This window comes from Lepidochelys kempii, chromosome 17 (assembly GCF_965140265.1).
Source record: "Lepidochelys kempii isolate rLepKem1 chromosome 17, rLepKem1.hap2, whole genome shotgun sequence".
NCBI classification, from domain to species: Eukaryota; Metazoa; Chordata; order Testudines; family Cheloniidae; genus Lepidochelys; species Lepidochelys kempii.
The window spans coordinates 4,353,239-4,373,373 of record NC_133272.1 but is presented as its reverse complement, the minus strand read 5'-3'; the positions used below and the strand labels follow the sequence as shown (position 1 = coordinate 4,373,373).

The 20,135-nt window shown below is 50.0% G+C and overlaps 3 protein-coding genes across 6 annotated transcripts in view; 1 reads left to right on the top strand and 2 right to left on the bottom strand.

Moving 5' to 3' along the window:
* Positions 1-5,813: 5,813 nt before the first annotated feature.
* Positions 5,814-20,135, top strand: part of TLCD3A (TLC domain containing 3A) — a 20,812-nt gene continuing 6,490 nt past the window's right edge. Inside the window, exons 1-5 of one of the 3 annotated variants that reach the window (XM_073315598.1) lie at positions 5,814-6,619; positions 7,944-8,027; positions 10,585-10,792; positions 11,791-11,886; positions 12,594-12,890. In XM_073315598.1, the coding sequence (XP_073171699.1) occupies positions 6,498-6,619; positions 7,944-8,027; positions 10,585-10,792; positions 11,791-11,886; positions 12,594-12,863 (780 nt within the window). In that variant the 5' untranslated portion in view covers positions 5,814-6,497 and the 3' untranslated portion in view covers positions 12,864-12,890. The other 2 variants (XM_073315597.1, XM_073315599.1) reach the window with 2 other exon arrangements.
* Positions 15,162-20,135, bottom strand: part of GEMIN4 (gem nuclear organelle associated protein 4) — a 23,336-nt gene continuing 18,362 nt past the window's right edge. For both annotated transcript variants that reach the window (XM_073315570.1, XM_073315571.1), the window contains exon 2: positions 15,162-18,541. In XM_073315570.1, coding sequence (XP_073171671.1) covers positions 15,354-18,541 — 3,188 coding nt within the window. In that variant the 3' untranslated portion in view covers positions 15,162-15,353. The remainder of the gene's footprint in view (positions 18,542-20,135) is intronic.
* Positions 18,453-20,135, bottom strand: part of GLOD4 (glyoxalase domain containing 4) — a 20,822-nt gene continuing 19,139 nt past the window's right edge. The window contains exon 9 of the mRNA XM_073315596.1: positions 18,453-18,541. Within this exon, the coding sequence (XP_073171697.1) occupies positions 18,533-18,541 (9 nt within the window). The 3' untranslated portion in view covers positions 18,453-18,532. The remainder of the gene's footprint in view (positions 18,542-20,135) is intronic.

Here is a 20,135-nt window from a genome sequence, read left to right as displayed (position 1 = left end):
GCTCCACTTAAGAAGGGACAATCAGTTGCACCCATACAAAATGGGAAATGACTGCCTAGGAAGATTTTGTTACATTTACATGTGTTTATTACAAGGTGGTGAGAACAGACCAGGAGCAGTACAAAAATTATTGGAACAGGAGCGCACTTGTGCTGCTAATACAACCAAACTCTGGATGGGGATGGGGAATAACTCTGATGATCAATACACTATTTACAAAACATCCAGGGAAGTGTCTGACACTTTTATTCAAGTTTACGTACAAAATGATTTCATTACCTCGTGGGTCAGGTCTGCTTTGGCTGAACTCTACACAGATTTATAGCAGTGTCAAAGAAAACCTCACTGGAGAGGAAGCTTTATCTAGTGATTAAAGAAGGGGGCTGTGAGTCAGGGTAAATGGACATGTTCTCAGCTCTGTGTTCTTGTGCAAATTAGTTAAACTTATTTTTGTACCAGCTGTCTTGCCTGTCAAGTGGGGATGACCCAAGTGGCTAGTCAAATTTTGGGGCCCAGCTGGAAAGAGAAATTGATGGAGTCTGGTATTGTCTTGATGCGATCTTGTTTATTTGAAAGGAATCTACAAAGTCTTGTTTCTCCAAACACAGGAGGAAGTAAGAACAAAAGGAGCAGTTTCTCAGCTTACGGCTCCAAGCCTCTTTAGTCAACACCAGACCCAAAACCACATTCTCTCTAGCTTTTTCCAGGGTCATACTTCACTCACAGGCTTCTGCTTGGCTTTCTTGCTTTTTGCCTCTTCCTTTCTCTCTCTGTTCTCAGTTTCCAATTCCACTTGGTCACTCACAATACGCAGTGGAATCCCCTGCCCACATGATGCTTGTTTCCGGGCAGACTCTGATCGGCCTTAGGGGTTTTAGAGGTAGCCCCTGAATGGTCTCTTACAATTATTTTTAAATTAAGCATGTGTTCACACATCAATTTGAATGCAGTTTTAACTCAGTCCCTAACAAGGGGTCTGTCTATGCTACAGCAGCACAGCTATGGCACTGTAGCGCCACACCGTAGATACTTCCTACATCAACAAAAGGGGTTTTCCCCATTAGTGGAGGTAATCCACTTCTCCAAGGGCAGGTTTACACTACAGGGTTAAGTCGACCTAAGTTATGCAACTCCACCTACATGAATAACGTAGCTGGAGTCGACGTACCTTAGGTTGACTTATTGCGGGGTCTACACTGCACTGGGTCGACTTACCTTATGCGTCTCATTCCGGTGGAGTACCGGAGTCAACGGGAGAGCAATTGGCAGTTGATTTAGCAGGTCTTCAACCTAACCATATCTACACTGGGGTTTAGGTTGGCCTAACTACAGTGCTCAGGAGCAATCCCAGAAGCCTTTTTCAACTCTGAAAATGTTATACCGCTCCGCTGACCACTGAAATGGCTTCCTTTCTTTACTATTTGCTACTTGTCAGAAACATTCAGCAAACCAACAAGGACCAGTTCTTCTTTCAGAACAAGCAGCGCTTTAACAGCTAAAGGTATGTCTACACAGCAAAAACAAACAAAAAAAACAAAAAGAACAACCCCATGACACAAGTCTCAGAGCCTGGGTCAGCTGACCTGGGCTCCTGCTGTGGCAATATAGACATTCTGGCTTGGCCTGGAGCCTAAACTCTGAGCTCTGCCCCCTCACTGGGTTTCAGAACCCAGGCTGCCACCCAAACATCTACACTGCTATTTTTAATCCTGCGGCACAACCCCCAGTGAAACTGAATCAGTTGACCCTAGCTCTGAGACTCACAGCCAGGGGCAGGTTTTTTTTCCTGAGTAGACCCTTTGATTCCTTCGAGACCCTGGGTCTCAAAAGAAGGTTTCAACCACTCCCACTCTTCTTCTTGCTGGAAAGCCACAATTTCATGTAGCTGTTATAATGGTTATGGGGCAGGACAACTGGTTCACTGCAACCCAATTGCCTATAAACTATCTTTAAAGGGACTGCCACATACTGAATTTGTAAGACATCTTTTCTGCCATTGATTACACAGTTATTAGCCATAATGAAATCCAAGCCAGTTATTAGCTAATCCACTATTTCAGTCATCAAAACTTCTTGCTCAAATTTCAGAGATCCAATCTTCTAATCCAATTCTAGGACAGGTGCCCATGCCCTAGTCATTGTCTCTGTTTGAAACTCATGAGGTGGTTCCTTTTTGGATCCCCTATTCCCTAGCCTTTTTAGTGTATCTAGTCTAATAACTTTTATGTTTGAGCCTGCATCAATTATCCCTATACAGAGAACACATCCCGTTATGCACTCAATAGCCAAACTCCCATTCTTGTTGTTCAACTGCCCAGATCTAAACAAACCCTGTGGGGCTAATTCTCATACCACCAAGCTTTGCCCCTCCAGAATGATGTCTCCCCTGGCTCCCTGATTTCCTGAAAAGGGAGAGAGGCTTTCACGACACACTTGCAACAGCCTGCCTTCCCCCAATTTATAATTTTTGTAGCCAGTTTTGTCACAATAACCACATTTAACTTCTTCCCTTTAATTTTTGCCAATTTTCCTTATTTTAGAAACCACGTTTATCTTTTGTTGTAATTGTTCATCATAGTCACAAACCCGATAAGAGATTAGAATCCCCTCTATCATCAGATATATTAGACACAGAACTGTACTTACAGAACTCATGGTGATCCACTTCCATCTTCCTCATTAGCAGCTGCTTCCTCTTTTCGACAACCACTGCAAGGAAAGATTCAAGTTCTGTGGCAAAGTCCACAGCCCCTCAGAGTGTCCTTTGCCACCTTTTGGTGATCTTCACAGGCAAGTCCAAGTCTCGCCGAGCATCTATAAATTGGTCCCTCACCAGTTTATACTGGAAGGTCTCAGCAGTATCTGAGTGTCCTAAGAACACAAGTCTCCGCAGGTCCTCTGACAGTTCAAGTGGGGTTTCTTCTTTCCCCCTCTTTCTAACTCTTGGTTCTTGCCCTGGCCAGCTCAGATAGATAGCTATCTCCAAACCATATGTCCATGGCTTGTTGTACCAGGTCTGGATAACTCAGTCTCTTTTGTGGGATTAAGTTAAGAACATAAGAACGACCGTATTGGGTGAGACCAAAGGTCCGTCTAGCCCAGTATCCTGTTTTCCGACAGTGGCCAGTGTCAGGTGCCCCAGAGGGAATGAACAGAACAGGTAATCATCAAGTGATCCATCCCCTGTTGCCCATTCCCAGCTTCTGGCAAACAGAGGCTAGTGACACTATCCCTGCCCATCCTGGCGGATGGCCATTGAACTGCTGCTAGCAACCCCCCTTTCTGTCCCTCCTCCCTACCATTAATTTGAGCTATAATGTTGGGTTGAACTAAAGGAGCCTCCCAAGTTGTTTTTCCCTGAAAGGTAGTGGGGCTTTTGCATTATCTGAGCTGGGACAATCCAACCTCTCCACTCTGGCCCTCTGTAGATGACAAATGGTAGAAGACTGTTGTAAATGTCTAGTCCTATCCAAGTCTTCCAGTTGGCTCAATTCCTCATCCAGGAGCTGCCTTGGATAGTGGCCAGTGACTCTTCAATTTCCTCTGTAGCTCATCTCAGTTGGCAAGTTCCAGGTTGGCTAAAGTTTATTAGTCTCTACCATTTAAATGGAAAACCTTCTGGTCTATGGCAGTCTGATTGCAGGTCAACTCATCAGTCTCTTTTACCATTCTCACCTGGTCATGTTGTGGCTGGACTTCCCAATCTGTTTGGATGCTTTGTATTTGTTGCTCCAGCAGAGACTTCATCTCTGCCTGCAGGTCATCTTTCTGGCACACCTTCAGATGCTGCTTTAATTCCTTCTGTGAAGCCTCCAGCTTCTGTTTTAGGTCTTGTTTTAAATCTCACTGCCCATTTTTGATTTCTGCAAGTACCTCCATTATTTGCTCTATCTTGGTTCAACAGTCATACCAGTTTACAGACTCTCTCACCTCAGAAATTGAATCCCATGTCTAGGACCAAAGTTGCCTCTTTTGGACCGGAATCAACTAGTCAAATTTTGGAGCCCTGGGGAAGTTCCACTTGGAAGCAGAAATTGATAGCATCTGGTGCTCTCTTTGATGCAATCTTGTTTATTTACAAGGAATGTACAAGTCCTGCTTCTCAGAACACAAGAACTAAAAACAAAAGAAGCAGTTTCTTAATTTACAGTCCCAAAGCCTCTTTAGCCAACATCAGACCAAAAGCTCTCTAGTTTTTTCCAGGGTAATACTGTGCTCACAGGCTACTGCTTGGCTTTCTTGCTTTTTGACTCTGCCTGCCTCACTCTCTCTTTCTCTATCTCTCACACCTGGTTACAATACCCAGTAGAATTACCTACACCCACATGGTACTAGTTTCTGGGCACACTCTAATAGGCCTTGTTTTAGGGGTAGCCCCTTAATCATCTCTTACAAATAACGTAATTGAAGGGTGTTTTCATACATCAATTTAAATGAAGTTTTAACTCAACCCACAACAAGGTTTCCCCTGTCTCACTGGGGTGTTGAGACTAAATTAATTGATGATTCTACTGCACTTTAAGATCCTCAGATAAAGGATACAATAGAAGTGCAAAGTTATACTGTATATTTGAACAGCCTAATCTCTTATCTGGAAAGATGGAGATGATGCTGGTTATGGTACCACTTCTAGTACCACACTGTTATATACTCCCCCCTTTTGATTTTCCTACCATAGTTTCATCCTCAGATTGGTTTGGCAATCTGAGGACTTTACATTTGCCTGCAAAGTTTGTGGGTTAAGATGGCCAAACCTGTTTTGCTACTTCTGAGTGCACAGCGTTACTTGGCAAAGTGGCTCTTGTGAAGATGAGGTTAGGTAGTTGCATAGCCAAATCTCCCACAGAGTTCCCGCTGCATTATTTATTTACTGCTATATGTGGCATCTTACAAACACATTAGAAAATAAAGTCCCTATCCTGCAAAACTTACACTCCGACTGCAAGAGATAGAAATTATGTCATTAAATGGGGGCAAGAATCAGAGCAGAATGTGCTGGAGACCTCAGACCTGGGGAAACCTCATTAGGAATGCACAGGTTTTTAATGCTGAGCATTTTTCATCTCCAAGGCACTTTTACAAACTATCAACATCAGCCGAGGGCGCTTGCAAAATTCTATTCATTCACGTGCCTTTTTTTTTTTAAAGAACAGAATATAAAATATCACCAGCTTGTTCATCACTGTGGTAAAGAGCAGGGGAGCAAATTGGTGTATAGGTTGGTAAATTTTCAGGAGTATTCTGAATGAGTAAATTCAATCATCATAAATAGCTTAACTTAATGTTTATTTAGTGGAGGGTTTTTTTTAAACTGGTTTCAGCATAGCTTCAGTTAGAGTTCATGTCCTAGATAACGTAGTTGTAAATAAAAGGAGTACTTGTATAAAAGGAGTACTTGTGGCACCTTAGAGATACTCTTAGGTGCCACAAGTACTCCTTTTCTTTTTGCAAATACAGACTAACACGGTTGCTACTCTGAAACCTGGTTGTAAATAAAGGATCCTATCCTTTGTCGTCATCCCCCTCGAAGTCAGTGCAAGATTTACCATGGACTTTCAGCCTTCCACCCACTCACCCTTCAGCAATCTCTGCCACCCCAGCGCTGTGGAAACCCGTGCATGGCTTGCGCTCCCCAGCCGCGCAGAGTTTAACCGGGAACTCCACAGAGTTCAGCGTTCCACCGGCGGCCCCTCCACTGTACGAACGTTCTGCCGATGGAACGCCGAGGACCAGCTCCGCGCCACTAGCGTTCTGTGGGAGGAACCCTCTGCTGTACGAACGTTCTCCCGGTGGAACGCCGAGGACCAGCTCAGCGCCACCAGCGTTCTGTGGGCGGAACCCTCCACTGTACGAACATTCTCCCGATGGAACGCCGAGGACCAGCTCCGCGCCACCAGCGTTCTGTGGGCGGAACCCTCCACTGTACGAACATTCTCCCGATGGAACGCCGAGGACCAGCTCCGCGCCACCAGCGTTCTGTGGGCGGAACCCTCCACTGTACGAACATTCTCCCGATGGAACGCCGAGGACCAGCTCCGCGCCACTAGCGTTCTGTGGGCGGAACCCTCTGCTGTACCAACGTTCTCCTGGTGGAACGCCGAGGACCAGCTCCGCGCCACCAGCGTTCTGTGGGCGGAACCCTCCGCTATACCAACGTTCTCCCGGTGGAACGCCGAGGGGCACCCCGCGCTACCAGCGTTCTGTGGGCGGAACCATCAGCAGCAGCCCCCCAGTGTACCCGCGTTCCACCGCGGGGGGCAGAGGAGCAAGGCCCGGGGAGTGGCTGACCGAGTGGCTGATGGGAGGCGCTAAACCGCCCCCCACCCTCGGCTCTGCTCCTCCTCCCCGCCGCCCGGCCTGCTGTTGACAAACCAGGTGCGGCGAGAGTCCCGCTGGGCAGCGGCTGCTGGCGCTCCAGGAGCCCTTCGCCCGGCAGCTATCAGCGCCCGGCCGCGAGCGGGGCGAGCCGGGGCAGGGCAGGGGACTCCGCCGAGCTAATGTGGCAAACGCTGGCGATCGCTTCGGTGTTTTTCCCGGGTCTCTTCTTTCTATCCGTTCGGAGTCTCGGCTGGGCTGCCCCGGCATGGAGCCTCAAGGACCGGATCCTCCTCAGCAGCAGGTACCGGGGGGCATGAAGGGGCGGCGGTCACCCGGAGTCTCTTAGGCGACCGGCTTGGTCGGCACAGCTGGCTGCCAACATCTGGCGCCTGCTGCAGCGTGTGGGAGATCCAGCACAGTACTGCTGGCACGGGCAGTGATGGGCGCCTCCAGGACAAGGCAGCGTGTGTGAGAGACATTGATCTAGGACCCAAGGGCATGAGCCGGACACGGGCAGCGTGTGTGAGAGAGGCTAGATCTACCTTGATGGTGGCTTGCAGAGTCCAGGCACCGCCTGCTGTAGTGAGAGGCAGGCTGCATCCGCACGTGTCGATGTGTGGCTTCATGCGGGTGGAGCATTCCGCAGCGAGGGAGGCACTGGCAGCAGGGAGGCAGCGGGACACAACGCTGTTAAACATAGCCGTGTAGAGAGCCCGGCTAAGGTATGGACCCTGCAGGTTCAGGCATGTAGGGCACTCTACTCACCTAAGCCATGCTTCACCATTTCCACTATTTATACCTGTGCTCACTGCGGTGCAGCATCCACTCTACCCCTAAGTACAGACATACCATAGATCTAGGATAGAACCGAGCAGAGTTCAAAGGCAGAGTGTGCGTGTCCACAGGATGGGCACCGAGAAGAGAAGAGCTTGTTCCTGAGTGGGTGAGACCGTGTGATGCTGTGCAACATCCATCTAGAACGGCACAATAGCGTATCATTTCTGACTTGTGCAGAGCGTCTGTTACGTACATCTAGAAGAGAATGGCACATTTCTGGTAACCCCCGTGTTTGCGGTCTGTGCATCTAAAACATCCCAGCATGGGTCTCGGATACACCGTGTGTATGAATGCAAGAGACATCCAGAAGCAAACAGCGTGTTTCAGCTCTGTTTTGTTTGTCTGTGTTGTGCTGTTTCATACCTACTTGTACCTTTAGAATGCAAACTCTTTGGAGAAGGGACAGTTTAACATAGTTCAGCTACTGGGCAAGACCATGTATATTTTAGGAACTATGCATTATTATTTCCAGGGAATGTGTTTAATAGGGCTAGGCCTTGAAAAAAACTGCAGGCCATATCCTCAGCTGATAATAAACCAATGCAACTAGACTGATTTCAATAGAGCGGTGTCCGTTTACATCACACAAGGATCGGCATGTTTCAGACACAAACACTGTGTGTGGGAGGAGGGAGGTGCCATCGCCTTTGAGGCTAGAAGGGTGTAGAGTGGGTATCAAGTAAATATGCACCTTTTTGTCAGTGATCCCTCCAACCACTGAGGCGCTTTCATTCTAGTCATAGCAAGATTAGCAGGGGTATGATTTTTTTCTTATTTGTCAATTTCAGGATGGTGTCTTCTGTTCAAGCTACCATGGCTACTGTTTCTGGGATCATTGTTGTCCTTAATTGCAAGGATGTGGTACATGACAGGTAATTAAACCTCACCTAAATCACAGCCAGGCTGCAATTTTGCAAAGGCTTTACAAGAATCACTAAAGGGGGTGCTGGTCAGGCCGCTCGTAAATAGGTTTTTATGATAAAGAGGAAGGGTGTAAAGAGTAGCTAGGAACAAACTTCCTGTGTTCTCCTTCCCTCACATTTCAATTGCTGGAGGAAATGCGCCAGTAATGCCATTCTTTGAAAAGCGGTGGCTTTTGGAGTGCTCTCAGACACTGTTATACCATTCTCTTTGAAATCTAAATGGGGTAAGGGAATCTCCCCCATCACCGATGCATTTTAGATTTTAATTTGCTCAGCTGGACAAAAAGGAAAAATGAGGACAACATCATTTTCCCAACAGATATTAAGCCGGGGGTCTCAAACTCAAATGACCACGAGGGCCACATGAGGCCTAGTACATTGGCCCGAGGGCTGCACCACTGACCCCCACCCCGACTGCTGCCTTTCCCGCCACCACTCCACCCCTTCCATGAGGCCCCGCCACTGCCCCACCTCTTCCCACCCCTTCCCTGAAATCCCCACCCCAACTCCGCCCCCTGCCTGCCCCCAGGGGGTGCAGGAGGGGTGCAGGGTGCTGCAGGGGGCTCAGAGCAGGGGGTCAGGGTGCAGGAGTGGGGTGGGGTGCTGCAGGGGGCTCAGAGCAGGGGGTCGGGGTGCAGGAGTGGGGTGGGGTGCAGCAGGGGGCTCAGGGCAGAGGGTTGGGGTGCAGGAGGGGTGCAGCAGGGGGCTCAGGGCAGGGGGTTTGGCTGCAGGAGGGGTGTAGCAGGGGGCTCAGGGCAGGGGGTTTGGCTGCAGGAGGGGTGTGGCAGGGGGCGGGTCCAGCCTGGTGTGCACCAGGGACAAGGCAGGCTCCCTGCCTGCCCGCCCTGCTCCCGTGCCGCTCTAGGAAGTGGCCGGAACCTGGGGGGGGCACAGGGGTCTGTGTGTTGCCCTGGCTACTCCTCCAGGTACCTCCCCCGAAGCTCCCATTGTCCACGGTTCCCCGTTCCCGGCCAATGGGAGCTTCGGGGGAGGTACCTGGAAGAGCAGCCAGGGCAACATACAGACCCCCGTGCCCCCCCAGGTCCTGGACGCTTCCCGGAGCGGCGCAGGGGCAGGGCAGGCAGCCTGCCCTGACTCTGGTGCGTGCCAGGTCGGAGCCGCTCTAGGTAAATGCTGGGGGGGCAGCGGTGCCACAGGGAGCTGGCGGGTCGCAGAAAATAACCATGCGGCCCGCGGGCCACGTGTTTGAGACCCCTGATCTATAGGCAAAGAATGATTATTTCATTACTGGTACCGTGGCCCTTCTCAGAAGCCCTGACCAGGACTGGGGTCGCATAGTGCAAAGTGTTGTACAAATACAGAGTTACCGTGGACTGTAATGCTTTAGTCTAATTTTGGTTGTCGCGTTACTGTGGGGGGCTGGGCGGTGTTGGTGGCCTGCTGTGATGCACAGGAGGAAGTAGATGAGCTGATGATCCCTTCTGGCCTGTCCCACTCCTCCTCTGAAATAGGAATGGAAGGAAAACATTTCTTTAGACATCCAGACACTAGAGGCTGTTCAGGCCTTGGAACACAGTCCTGCACAGAAGTTATCGACCAGTAACATGCCAGCAGTTCTTTGCAAGGCATCGGTTACAGTTATTCCACGTTGTGCAATTGTGACACCACGATACATTGAGAACAGGCTGCAACATGTGGCTGTTTCCCCAATAACCACACATCCTGGGGGATTTTATTGCCTAACTAAAATACTCTGCAGCTCTCTCAGACCTGGCAGGCAGAGATCTCAAAAGTAACTCCCAGGGATTAACTCAGGGATCCCAAAGTGCTTTCCAAACAGTAATGAAGGGGGACTAGGTAAGCACTCTTATCCTCATTTTACTGATTGAGAAACCAAGGCACAGCAATGTTACAAGCCCATTTCTACAAGCCACACTAGGGAACATTTACTAGTGCCCCATCTGAATTTGTGAGACTGCTTCTGAGTGTAAGTGCCTCTCCCTTCAAGCAAGGGCTGACGAGCTCAATCCTGTAAGGTGCTGCATCAGGACCAGAGCACTCAGAACCTGGCAGGACACTGGAGCTGCCTGCTAACCTGCGGCAATGCTGAGGTAGCTTCTCAGCTCGTTAGAGCTCAGGACTCCTGGGTTCTGTTCCTGGCTATGGCACTGAAGTGACTTGGGTAAGCAGCTTTGTCTCTGAAGGCCTCAGTTTCTCTGTCTGTACAGCAGGAGGGTGGTACTTTCCTACCTTTGGGGAAGTGCTGTGAAACCCTCTGACGGGATGTTCTGCAGGCACAGCCTAGCTTTTGAAGTAAAGGTCGAACAAAACTGTCATGGAAATGTGAGCAACAGGGTAAAGTGGGTGCTCGCAGCAGGGGTTGGCCTATTAGAGGCAAGTTTTCCTTTGGGCCTTGCAGACAATGGAGATAAACCAGCCTAAAACTGGAGTATCACGCTGGTGAGCCAGGCGTCTCGATCTCCTCCATCTTCCAGCCTTCCACTTGTGCACGAGGCTATAATGCGAGATCACTTCCTCCCCTTAGGTACTGGCTCGCAGTAGAGTACGTTTGGGTCATCGTCCCGTACATGATCTATGACGTGTGTGTCATGTACCTCTGCCACTGGCACAAAAGCAGAGACACCTTGGAGAAGAAGCATTCGCTGGCCAGTGTGAGGAGCTTCCTGGAGAAGGATCGCCTCATGGTGACGCACCATCTCTTCATTCTTGTTGTCCTCACGCCCGTCGCGCAGGTAGGGGAAGCAATCGGGATTACCACTCTAACCACACATAAGACAGACAGTGAAGCGCTCACCTGGTCCCAGACTGGGAGCAACACCTGGGCACACGGTGCCCTCAGTTGTGGTCTTTGTTGATTCCCATTACCTCCTGGGTGGTCTCTAAACACCGGAGTGAAATCCTGGCTCGAAAGACATCCATGGGAGTTTTGCCCTGGATTTCACCCTGGATTGTCCCCCACTGCAGTAGCCGGATTCCCCACACCCAGCTCCACCTCATCATCCACTTCACTCTGCTCTTGAACCCTCCGTGCAGCCCCATGATCTCCCCCCATCAACCATTGCTCCAGGGCACCTTCTTCCACCTGGGAACAGGGGGGCTGGAAGAGTTTGTATAATGGGGATTCTGAGAGCCACTGACCCAAACTATAAACCCTGCATATAATAGAAACCACAATCAGGGGGTACCGCAGCACCCCCTGCACCCCTAGTTCCAGCACCTACGCCTGGGAACACAGGGGACACCACATCTCTCCCATTTAGGACATTTCACAGACTGACTAGTAGGCGAGACTCTAAAGATGGGACAGCCAAAGTCCTCCACCTCCTTTCCCAGAGTCTACAAGCAGCACATGCCAAGCTCTGCTCCTAGACTTATTCTGAACTTATCAGGACTGAAACCAGTTTAGTCTGAACATAAAATTTAGTTTCAATCAGTCTGTGTACCTTGGATCTGTATCTGTCACCATCGATTAGTATCCTCTTCAACGAGCTTAGAAATCTTTGCTTCCAAGTCCACCTCCTGGGGGGAGCCATCTGGACCCAATAGAGAAGCTGCGATCCCCATGGTAATCCATAAAGTTACCTTCCTTCCAGCTTTGTTCAGGAGGGGCATGAGCCAACACCACTGAAAGTACTGGGAAGCCTCCAGTTGGCATCAGTGGGAGTTGGACTGGGCCCCACTTGGCCACGAAGGAGAAGGTCCCTGCACTAATCACTCTGGTTATTTCTAGTACCTCAGAGGAGAGCTTGGAGATTTCTTCGTCGGTTGCATCTTTGTGGCAGAACTGAGCACTCCGTTCGTGTCACTGGGCAAAATCCTGATGCAGGTAGGCCTGGCCCACATGTATCTTTAAAAAGAATGGGGTGGGGTGTATTGTTTTACCCATGTTGCTCTCCTAAATATTGGGATCAAAAAAGCCTTAATAATAAGAGCAAGGTTACCTGGGAAATCCAGCAGTGGTTCTCAACCTTTACCACCCCGGGACCCACCTGGAACTGCTTTCCATCGAACTAGGAGCCCTCTTTCATTTAACATTGTGGGAAACGCAGGTGGTCAGGATGCCCACAGCAGCTGTTTGGGATCCACACATCCGAAAACCCCGGTTTTAAGACCACACTGGCTTCCTAGTTCCCACTTGCTTCCATCATACTGTAGTCAAAGATGGATGGACTAAGTCCTCACTAACGAGTCACCAGCCAAAGAGCAGCAGCTCTCCTCACCAATCCTCTTTATTTAGGAAACCCTTTGTCATCAGTCACCCTGACCACCTTCCTCCCCTCACAGGCCATCCTGTCTTTGTCTCGTCCATCGGCTTCATCCAAAGCTCTCTGGAGCCAATGAGAGTCTTTCCATTGTCTTCTCTGTGTACTAACTCAGGCCCATAGATTGTAACCTCTTTGAAGCAAGGACTGTTTCCCTCCATGCCTGTACATCTCCATGCATTACAATACTGCAGGGATAATAATCAGTTACATAGACATGGACATTCACTCTTTATATGCAGCGTTTACCCCCCCCTTGTTTCTTTTGCAGCTAAAAATGCAGGACACGCTCCTGCACAAGGTGAATGGGATTCTCATCCTGGTGACGTTCTTCCTCTGCCGGATTGTCCTCTTCCCGTTCATGTACAGGGCCTATGCCAGGCACACGGGGATCCCCATCTACATGGTGCCTTTCCACATCCCCATGCACTGCAACGTGGCCAACGCCTCTCTCATCGCCCCACAGCTCTACTGGTTCATGCTGATCTGTAAGAAGGCTGTCCGACTCTACAGCAGTTCACCGTCTGACAAGAATAGATAATTGCCAGCAGAGGCTGCAGACCACAAGGTTTGAGACTAAGCCAGCATCCTGGCTCTTCTCCCAGCTGCCTTGCCATTAAAATCAGTGTTGTCGGTACCAGGTTGGGACCGGAACATCATTGCCCATTAGTATTAGGAGGCCCTTTTACTTTAAAGCAGCTGTGTTGTCTCCGCTGCAGTTCAGGGAAGCAGCACCAGCCTGTTACAGAAGGACTGTCTTTCTGTAACACTCAAGTGTCCTGTGTCCTTCTGTCTGGGGGGGAACCCGGCTAGTGGGAGCGTTATGTAGGTGAAGCGCTAAAGAGCCTCGCTGTGGTCAGACTCTCTAGCTATTGGTCAATGAAATGCTAAAGAGGAGAGAGGGGAGCCAAGAGGGTTTGTTATAAATATTCTGGTCAATTTAATAGGTGACATTGGCATTGAAAGACTACGGCACAGACCCAGACCTGGCAGCAGTGGGTGCAACGCCCCCAGAAGACACTGGGCCAAATTCAGTGGTGTGTGTAACCTGTGGGCTGTCACTGGTGTGATTTAGCATTTAGTGGTTGTGGAAAACCAGGGTGTCATACACACTGAGGGGCAGGTTCACCTCATTCAGGTTCGGAGTTATTCTGATTTACAGCCTTCCAGCTCAGAGCAGAATCTTGCCTTGGGGGAACAGAAAAGGGGGTGATATTCTGAACAGTCTGCTCCCCTTATGCTGCCCTTGTGCCATGGCTGAATTTGGTCCATTGCCTCTGGGGAAGTTTCTAGTTGCTGCTAAGCACGAGTTTGTCCCTTGGCCACACTCCATGCAGACCTAAGTGCCATGTTTCCCCAGGTCTGGGATTACACAACCACTAACTCAGCCCTGGTGAAAAGAACCAGAGAGAAGAAACTGGAGCTAGGAATTATAGGTGAAATGCAACAAGCTGCTGGAGGTGGCAACACCAAAACAGTGGTCACTGACTGACACCCCTAGTCTAGTCCTACACCAACGCTGACTTGGGCCCACAGTATCTGCTGCACTGACTGACTGTTTCCCCTGACCCTGCTTAGTACCACACCCCCTGCAAGACTGGCCCCAGACTGCAGCACTTTGCTTAATGCCGAGAACCAGATCTTTCTGTGGACTAAAGACCCTAGCAGGTGCAGAAGCAAAACACCAACCGCTCTGAGCACAGACCTCTGATGGACAATCACCATATGCACAAGAAACACCAGGATAGTCACTGGCTCTTTGTAACCTTTGGTGCTAGCACCAACGGGCTGCATTCATCCCTGGAGAATAACTCCACAGAAGCGAGTAACTCCACCAGGGGCAAATCTGGACCTTACTTATCTGTGGAGCAGGGAGTTTACAAAAGGATAGGCTGCCTTGTAGCTTTCATTCAGCCGCTGCACAAGAGCTGAAGACTGTGTTTGAAAGCACTTAGCTCTCCAAACCCCAGTTCCTTCAGGCATCAGGTCTTACGCTGGACATAGTCACATGTTCCTGGAAGATTAAGGGAATTGGTTCTTTCCAAGCTTAGCTCTAACAATGTGTCACTGCAATGACTGATGGATTAGTACTGTGTTTTGTTTTTATTATTATTATTAACTACAAAGGCCAGTCAGATGGGTGGGTTTCCACTTTGTCACATGCTCTCAGAGTTGCAGGCATTCTTATCATGCTGTTTTTGTTACAAATAATTTGCCTTATGTAACGGAAAGGAAAAAAGCCCTTGAGGCATTTTAAAATTTGCACTAACATTGCGCCTACTCACTACAATGCCTGTCGGAGGGGGGACCAATAAAGACCTCTTTTCAGAGCCACTACATGGTGAATCTGTCTTGTACAACGTGCACTTTCTGTGTAGAGAGGCTCTAGCTGGCTGAGGGGGAGTCAGGGTTACCAGTCTGAATCCAGCTCAGCCCAGAAGCAACCCAAATTCATTACCAAGCTGCTAGAGATTTAGGGGTGTCACTTAATTATCCCCAGCAGGCAGATGGTGATGTCACAATCTGCCCATGAGGATCTAAGCCCCATTTGCTGACAGTATTAGCAGGGGGCCCAGTTACTGAATAGCCAATGGAGGCTGAGCTTCTCTGGATTAGAGTTACAGGGCTGTAGGCCTGGTGCGAAACTCCTTAACAGCAAACACAGTAACAAGACATTAAGGCAGATTGGAGTTGCGGGTGCAATAGCTGAAGAGCAAGTCAAGAGCAACTAAAATGGAGGCTACTTTAGCTGGCAGGTTTCAGAGAGGATGCAGACATCAATTTCTAAATGCACCATGACACTCTCAGGCACGTTAAAAAATACAGCTACAAAACCAAGTCCAAAAGAAAAGGTTTATTATAGATCTTACAAATCTCCAATTAACTTCTCCTCATCTTTGTAGGGTTTAGGCTCTGTTCAACACTGGTGTGTCTCATTCTGTCATGCCTCTGAACTTTGATGATCTGTGGAGCCGAGACACGCCGTTTTGCTCCAGGTGTAATCTGTGACCTGCTTGCCACCTGGGGTGGCTCACAGCTTGCTCAGCTTCTGCAGTAGCGTGGCCCGGAGCTCCTTGTTGCTGACATTGTCGGTGATGGACTCCAGGAAGTGCTTCTCGTTGGCTTTCCTGAGCGCGCTGCTCAGGGACTTGTCGGAGGCACTGAGCGTTTCATATTGCGAGAGGATCTCCAAGGCCAGGACCAGGAGCGGCTCACCGGAGCAGTCATCCGGCAGCATGGCCACGACATGCAGCACATGGCAGAACACCTGGATGTAGATGAAGGACACTTCCTGCGTGGGGTTCTTGTCGTCGGCAGAGTGCCAGTGAGAGAGGGAATCCCTCTTGACAGAGCCTAGCAGGTCGGTGAGGCTGCTGCTGTAGAGTCTCACCACGTGCTGCCAGGCTTCTGCAGGCAGCCAGCTGGAGCAACTGGAGCTGCATAACAGCTGGAATCCTCTCAGGAAGAGCACAGAGAACTGGAGATAGTGGGCAAAAGGCCTGAAGTTGAGCAGCGGCATGTACTGCACGTACTCCAGAGTATAAGGTACGTGAAGGACCTGCCTGTGTAGCAGGCTTTCAATCACCTGTGTGAGTCTCTTCCATTCGCTGTGGCTGCACCACGGAAGGACCTGTATCAGGGCCACAAGGAACCCTTTGCTGAACAAGTTGACTTCTTCTGGGTTGTCCACATCAACAGTGAGGAGAGAGAGCATTTGCTCCCTCAGCGCCGTGGAGATGCAGCAGCACTCCATCCAGGCCAGGAGCCCGCTGCCTGCCCCATAGGCCGGGACGGGGCGGGACGTCCACTCATCCTCTGAGAGCTTGCAAATTTCAAACAGGGTAGCTGGGACTTCGTTCTTAAAGTGGTCCCCGAAAAGCTTCTTCAGCCGGAGACCAACGGTCCAGTCCAGCAGCTCGACCTTCCGGCGCAGCCAGGCCAGCGACTGGATCCACACTTCTGGGGCAGGGGCAGCTTTCTGCCCCAACACCTCGCAGAGCTGAGAGAGAGTGGTGGCAATCAGGTCTTTGGTCTCCAGCGAAGGGCAGTGCTGGTCCCTGAACCGGTGCCAGTACTTTGTGTAACCATCCAGGAGCTTGCAGAGGCCCAGAAGAAGCGGGAAGGGGTAGCAGGACTTGAGCCACTGTTCCTCTGGACCAGGCTGGACCTCCAGAACCTTACTGAGGATCTGCAAGCTCAGCTCGATGTGAGCAAAGTCTGATTTCAAATGGGGAAGGACAAAGGCTTTGGTCACCTCTGCAGGGGAGAGGAGTGGATGACCTGAACTTGGCTGCATGAGAAAGGTCAAGAACTCTAGAAACTGCTCCTTTTCCTTAGCGGAGGAGAGTCTCCCCCAAACAGTCTCCTTTAGACATCTCTCTAGCAGGCTGCCCGACCGGTTTGGGTCGTCTCGTGCCTCTTGGAAGCTCAGTGCTGGAAAGGAGCACAGAATCTGTGCTAGGAACTGGTGTGTTCCCAGGTTGACGACAGCAAGGTTGCAGACCTTCTTCACCGTTGCCTCTGGGTGGAGCAGAGCCAGCCTCGCCACAGAGGAGACAGCCTTGGTGAGACCTTGATCTGATGCACTCTGCGTGATCTGGTTGAAAGCCAAGTTCAGCTCCTCTTGAAACCCTTCCATGAAAGTCTTCAAGTTCAAGGACAAGCCCTGCCCACCCCAAGAAGCCAGGACGCCCGAGATCACCTTGTTCTTGTCAGGTAGTGGAAGCTCAGTGTAACACTCCAGAATAGTTTTGACCACTTGGCTCTGCAGCTCCCTGCTCTCTCTGTTATCGGCAGACAGGCTAAAAGTCACGGTGGTCTCCAGCAATTTCAAGACCAGCTCTGGTTTCTGGAAGAGAGCTCTGTTTTTAACAAGACAGGTGACCCAGTCCTTAGAAAAAGCCCAGGCTTTCTCAGAAGCAAAAATGGAGCACATTTCTGTGTGCCGGTCCATCCTCTTTTCGATAATTGCCATGGCAACCAAAGCCATGACACTGCTGTCTGAATTCCTGCCTTTCAGCTTTGGATTGATCTTCTTGAGGAAGTCCACAATGATCTGTCCCAATTCTGACACCATTTCCTTCTCATCCTCGCTCAGGTCTCCGGACTTGGCATAGGAGATCAGGTTCTTCCCGAAGGCCGTGAGGCTGTCAAGGAGTCGGTAGCTTTCGTAGCAGATCTCTTTGTGGTTGTTCAGCACGCACTGCAGCTCCTCCCCCCAGCTCTGGAGCAAGCTACGGAGGAAGTTCAAGCCAACAAACAGCTCCTCGCTGGACAGCTTGACTATGGACAGCAAGCTCACGCTCCTCTCGGCCTCCTTCACTTTCTCCTCCAGACCCCTTCTGTTGTACCGGTTCTCGCTGTCATCGTTCCAGATGGTGACGACGGATGCAATCTTGTCTAGATATGCTTTGACGGGCAGCGAGCTGGACTCACGCTCTATCACCGTGAAGACCGACAGCAGCTCCACTAGGTTGGCCAGAGCACAGCACTTCATCTTGGGGAGGACGATGCTCCCGGAGATCTGCTTTAGCCCATCGATCAGAACTGTCAACAGGCCAGTGGCTATGCGGGGGCTCTGCAGGGAGAAGGGGTCACCCTTGAATCTCTTTGCAGGCTGACAGGGCTCATCGGGAGACTCGGACAGGTGCTGATGGGCCAGAGTGCTGAACATCAGGATCATTTTGTCTTGCTCACCCTCCTTGTGTTTCATTATCTCCCACCAGACGTCCAGGAAGAAGGCGGCGTCCACCAGGGACGTCTCGTTCACAACGTACTTGACAAATAGCTCGAGCTCCCGCTGACGCACGGCTGCAGGCAGTGCCAGCAGCAGCTGCACAAAGAGCCGTGGCGCATTCAGAGCCTTGAGCAGCTCGAAGAGGACGGTGTGGTTTATACGCGGGATCATGCTGCCCACCGAGAAGAAGACATCTTCCTTCCACTGTTGGTCAACTGAGGTGGAGCCCGCAGAGGACAAGGGGCAGGGAAGGAGGATTTTGGCCCAGATGATGATAACCGCTTTCTTCTTCCACACATTGGGTTGGGGTGGGGAAGAGGAACGGCTGGTGCATATTTCCTTCAAGGCATCGGTTATAGGCTGCCCAACCAGGGGCCAGTCGGATTTGGCCAACTCTGACAACGCTTTGGGATGATACAACTTTGTTGCTAGCAGGAATCCGCCATGCAGAACGGTTGTTTCCTCACAGATGTTCAAGGGTCCTGTTTAAAGAGAAGCACACACAGACATGGTAATGAATGCAATTCAATCTGAGAGGAAAGATGCTCTTGTAATTAGACCGGGGCTCAGAAGAGCTGGATTCAATGTTCTGCCACAGCCTCTTTGTTTGACCGTAGGCTAGCCAGTCTGTAAAATGAGGAAGTATTACTAGCCCTTCTCCCATCTTTCTAAAGATAAGAACGGCCCTACTGGGTGAGACCAAAGGCCCGTCTAGCCCAGTACCCTGTCTTCCGACAGCAGCCAGGGCCAGGTGCCCCAGAGGGAATGAACAGAACAGGTAACCACCAAGTGATCCATCCCCTGTTGCTCATTCCCAGCTTCTGGCAAAGAGAGGCTAGGGATACTATCCCTGCCCATCCTGGCTACTAGCCATTGATGGACCTATCCTCCATGAATTTATCTAGTTCTTTTTTGAACCCTGTTATGGTCTTGGCCTTCACAACATCCTCTGGCAAGGAGTTCCACAGGTTGACTGTGTGTTGTCTGAAGAAATACTTCCTTTTATTTGTTTTAAACCTGCTGCCTATTAATTTCATTTGATGACCCCTAGTTCTTCTGGGTCACCAAATGAAATTAATAGGCAGCAGGTTTAAAACAATTAAAAGGAAGTATTTCTTCACACAACACACGTCCAGTCAACCTGTGGAACTCCTTGGAACTTCTTCTGTTTCATCTCCTTAGACTGCAAGCTCTTTGGAGTGGGCACTGTCTCTTTCTATGTATACACACAGCACCTAGCATGAGACACTGCTATAATACAAACAGTTTACTTAAACTAACTGACACTGAGGAATGTTAATGGATTGTTACGGAAATGCTGCAAGGAAGTAAAAAATTCAACCTTCCATCTTATAGGGGGAAAAACAACCCTGCATTAACCCTTAATGCAGCAAGTCCACCAGATCTGGGGATTAGAGAGACGATGTGATTGTCCTGAACTCCAAACAGGAGCCCAACACATACCAATTACACACAAAAACACGGTCAGTTTACACACGCTGCAGTAGCTCCTTCATTAGCATAGGGCAGCCTGGGAGCGTCAGGGAAAGAGGATTACACACGCATGCACAACAGCTTGCAGGGAAAGGGATGTTTTCCAGCTGATGATTGTTGTATCAGCCTGTGTTTCTATAGAGCCTACAATCCCAAAGCAGTTTACAAATTAGACAGCACTGAAATGAAGGTAGGCTAGAGGCAATGAGTACCAACACCCATGCATTGAACACACTACACAACAGCGGGGGGTGGGCTCCGGACACCAGTACAAACTCTTCCTCTTAGAAAACGTGCCATGGGATCAGTATTGCCCACACAGCACAAACAGGGCTCTGGTTTCTAAGATTGCCAACCCCACCACTTCTCTCTCACAGACAAAGAACTTAAGATTTCTAACCCCCAGAGGAAGAAGGAATCTGTGAAACTGCCCCTCCACTGCTGTGGTGGCAAAAGGTGCATAACGGGGGCTTCTGGAGGGATAGAGGAAGGAATTTGGTGGCCCTGCTTCCTAAAGTCTCTGTGTCTGCTTGGCACAGGCCCTGCTCTGGTGTTGTACATAAATACAGAATTGTGACACTA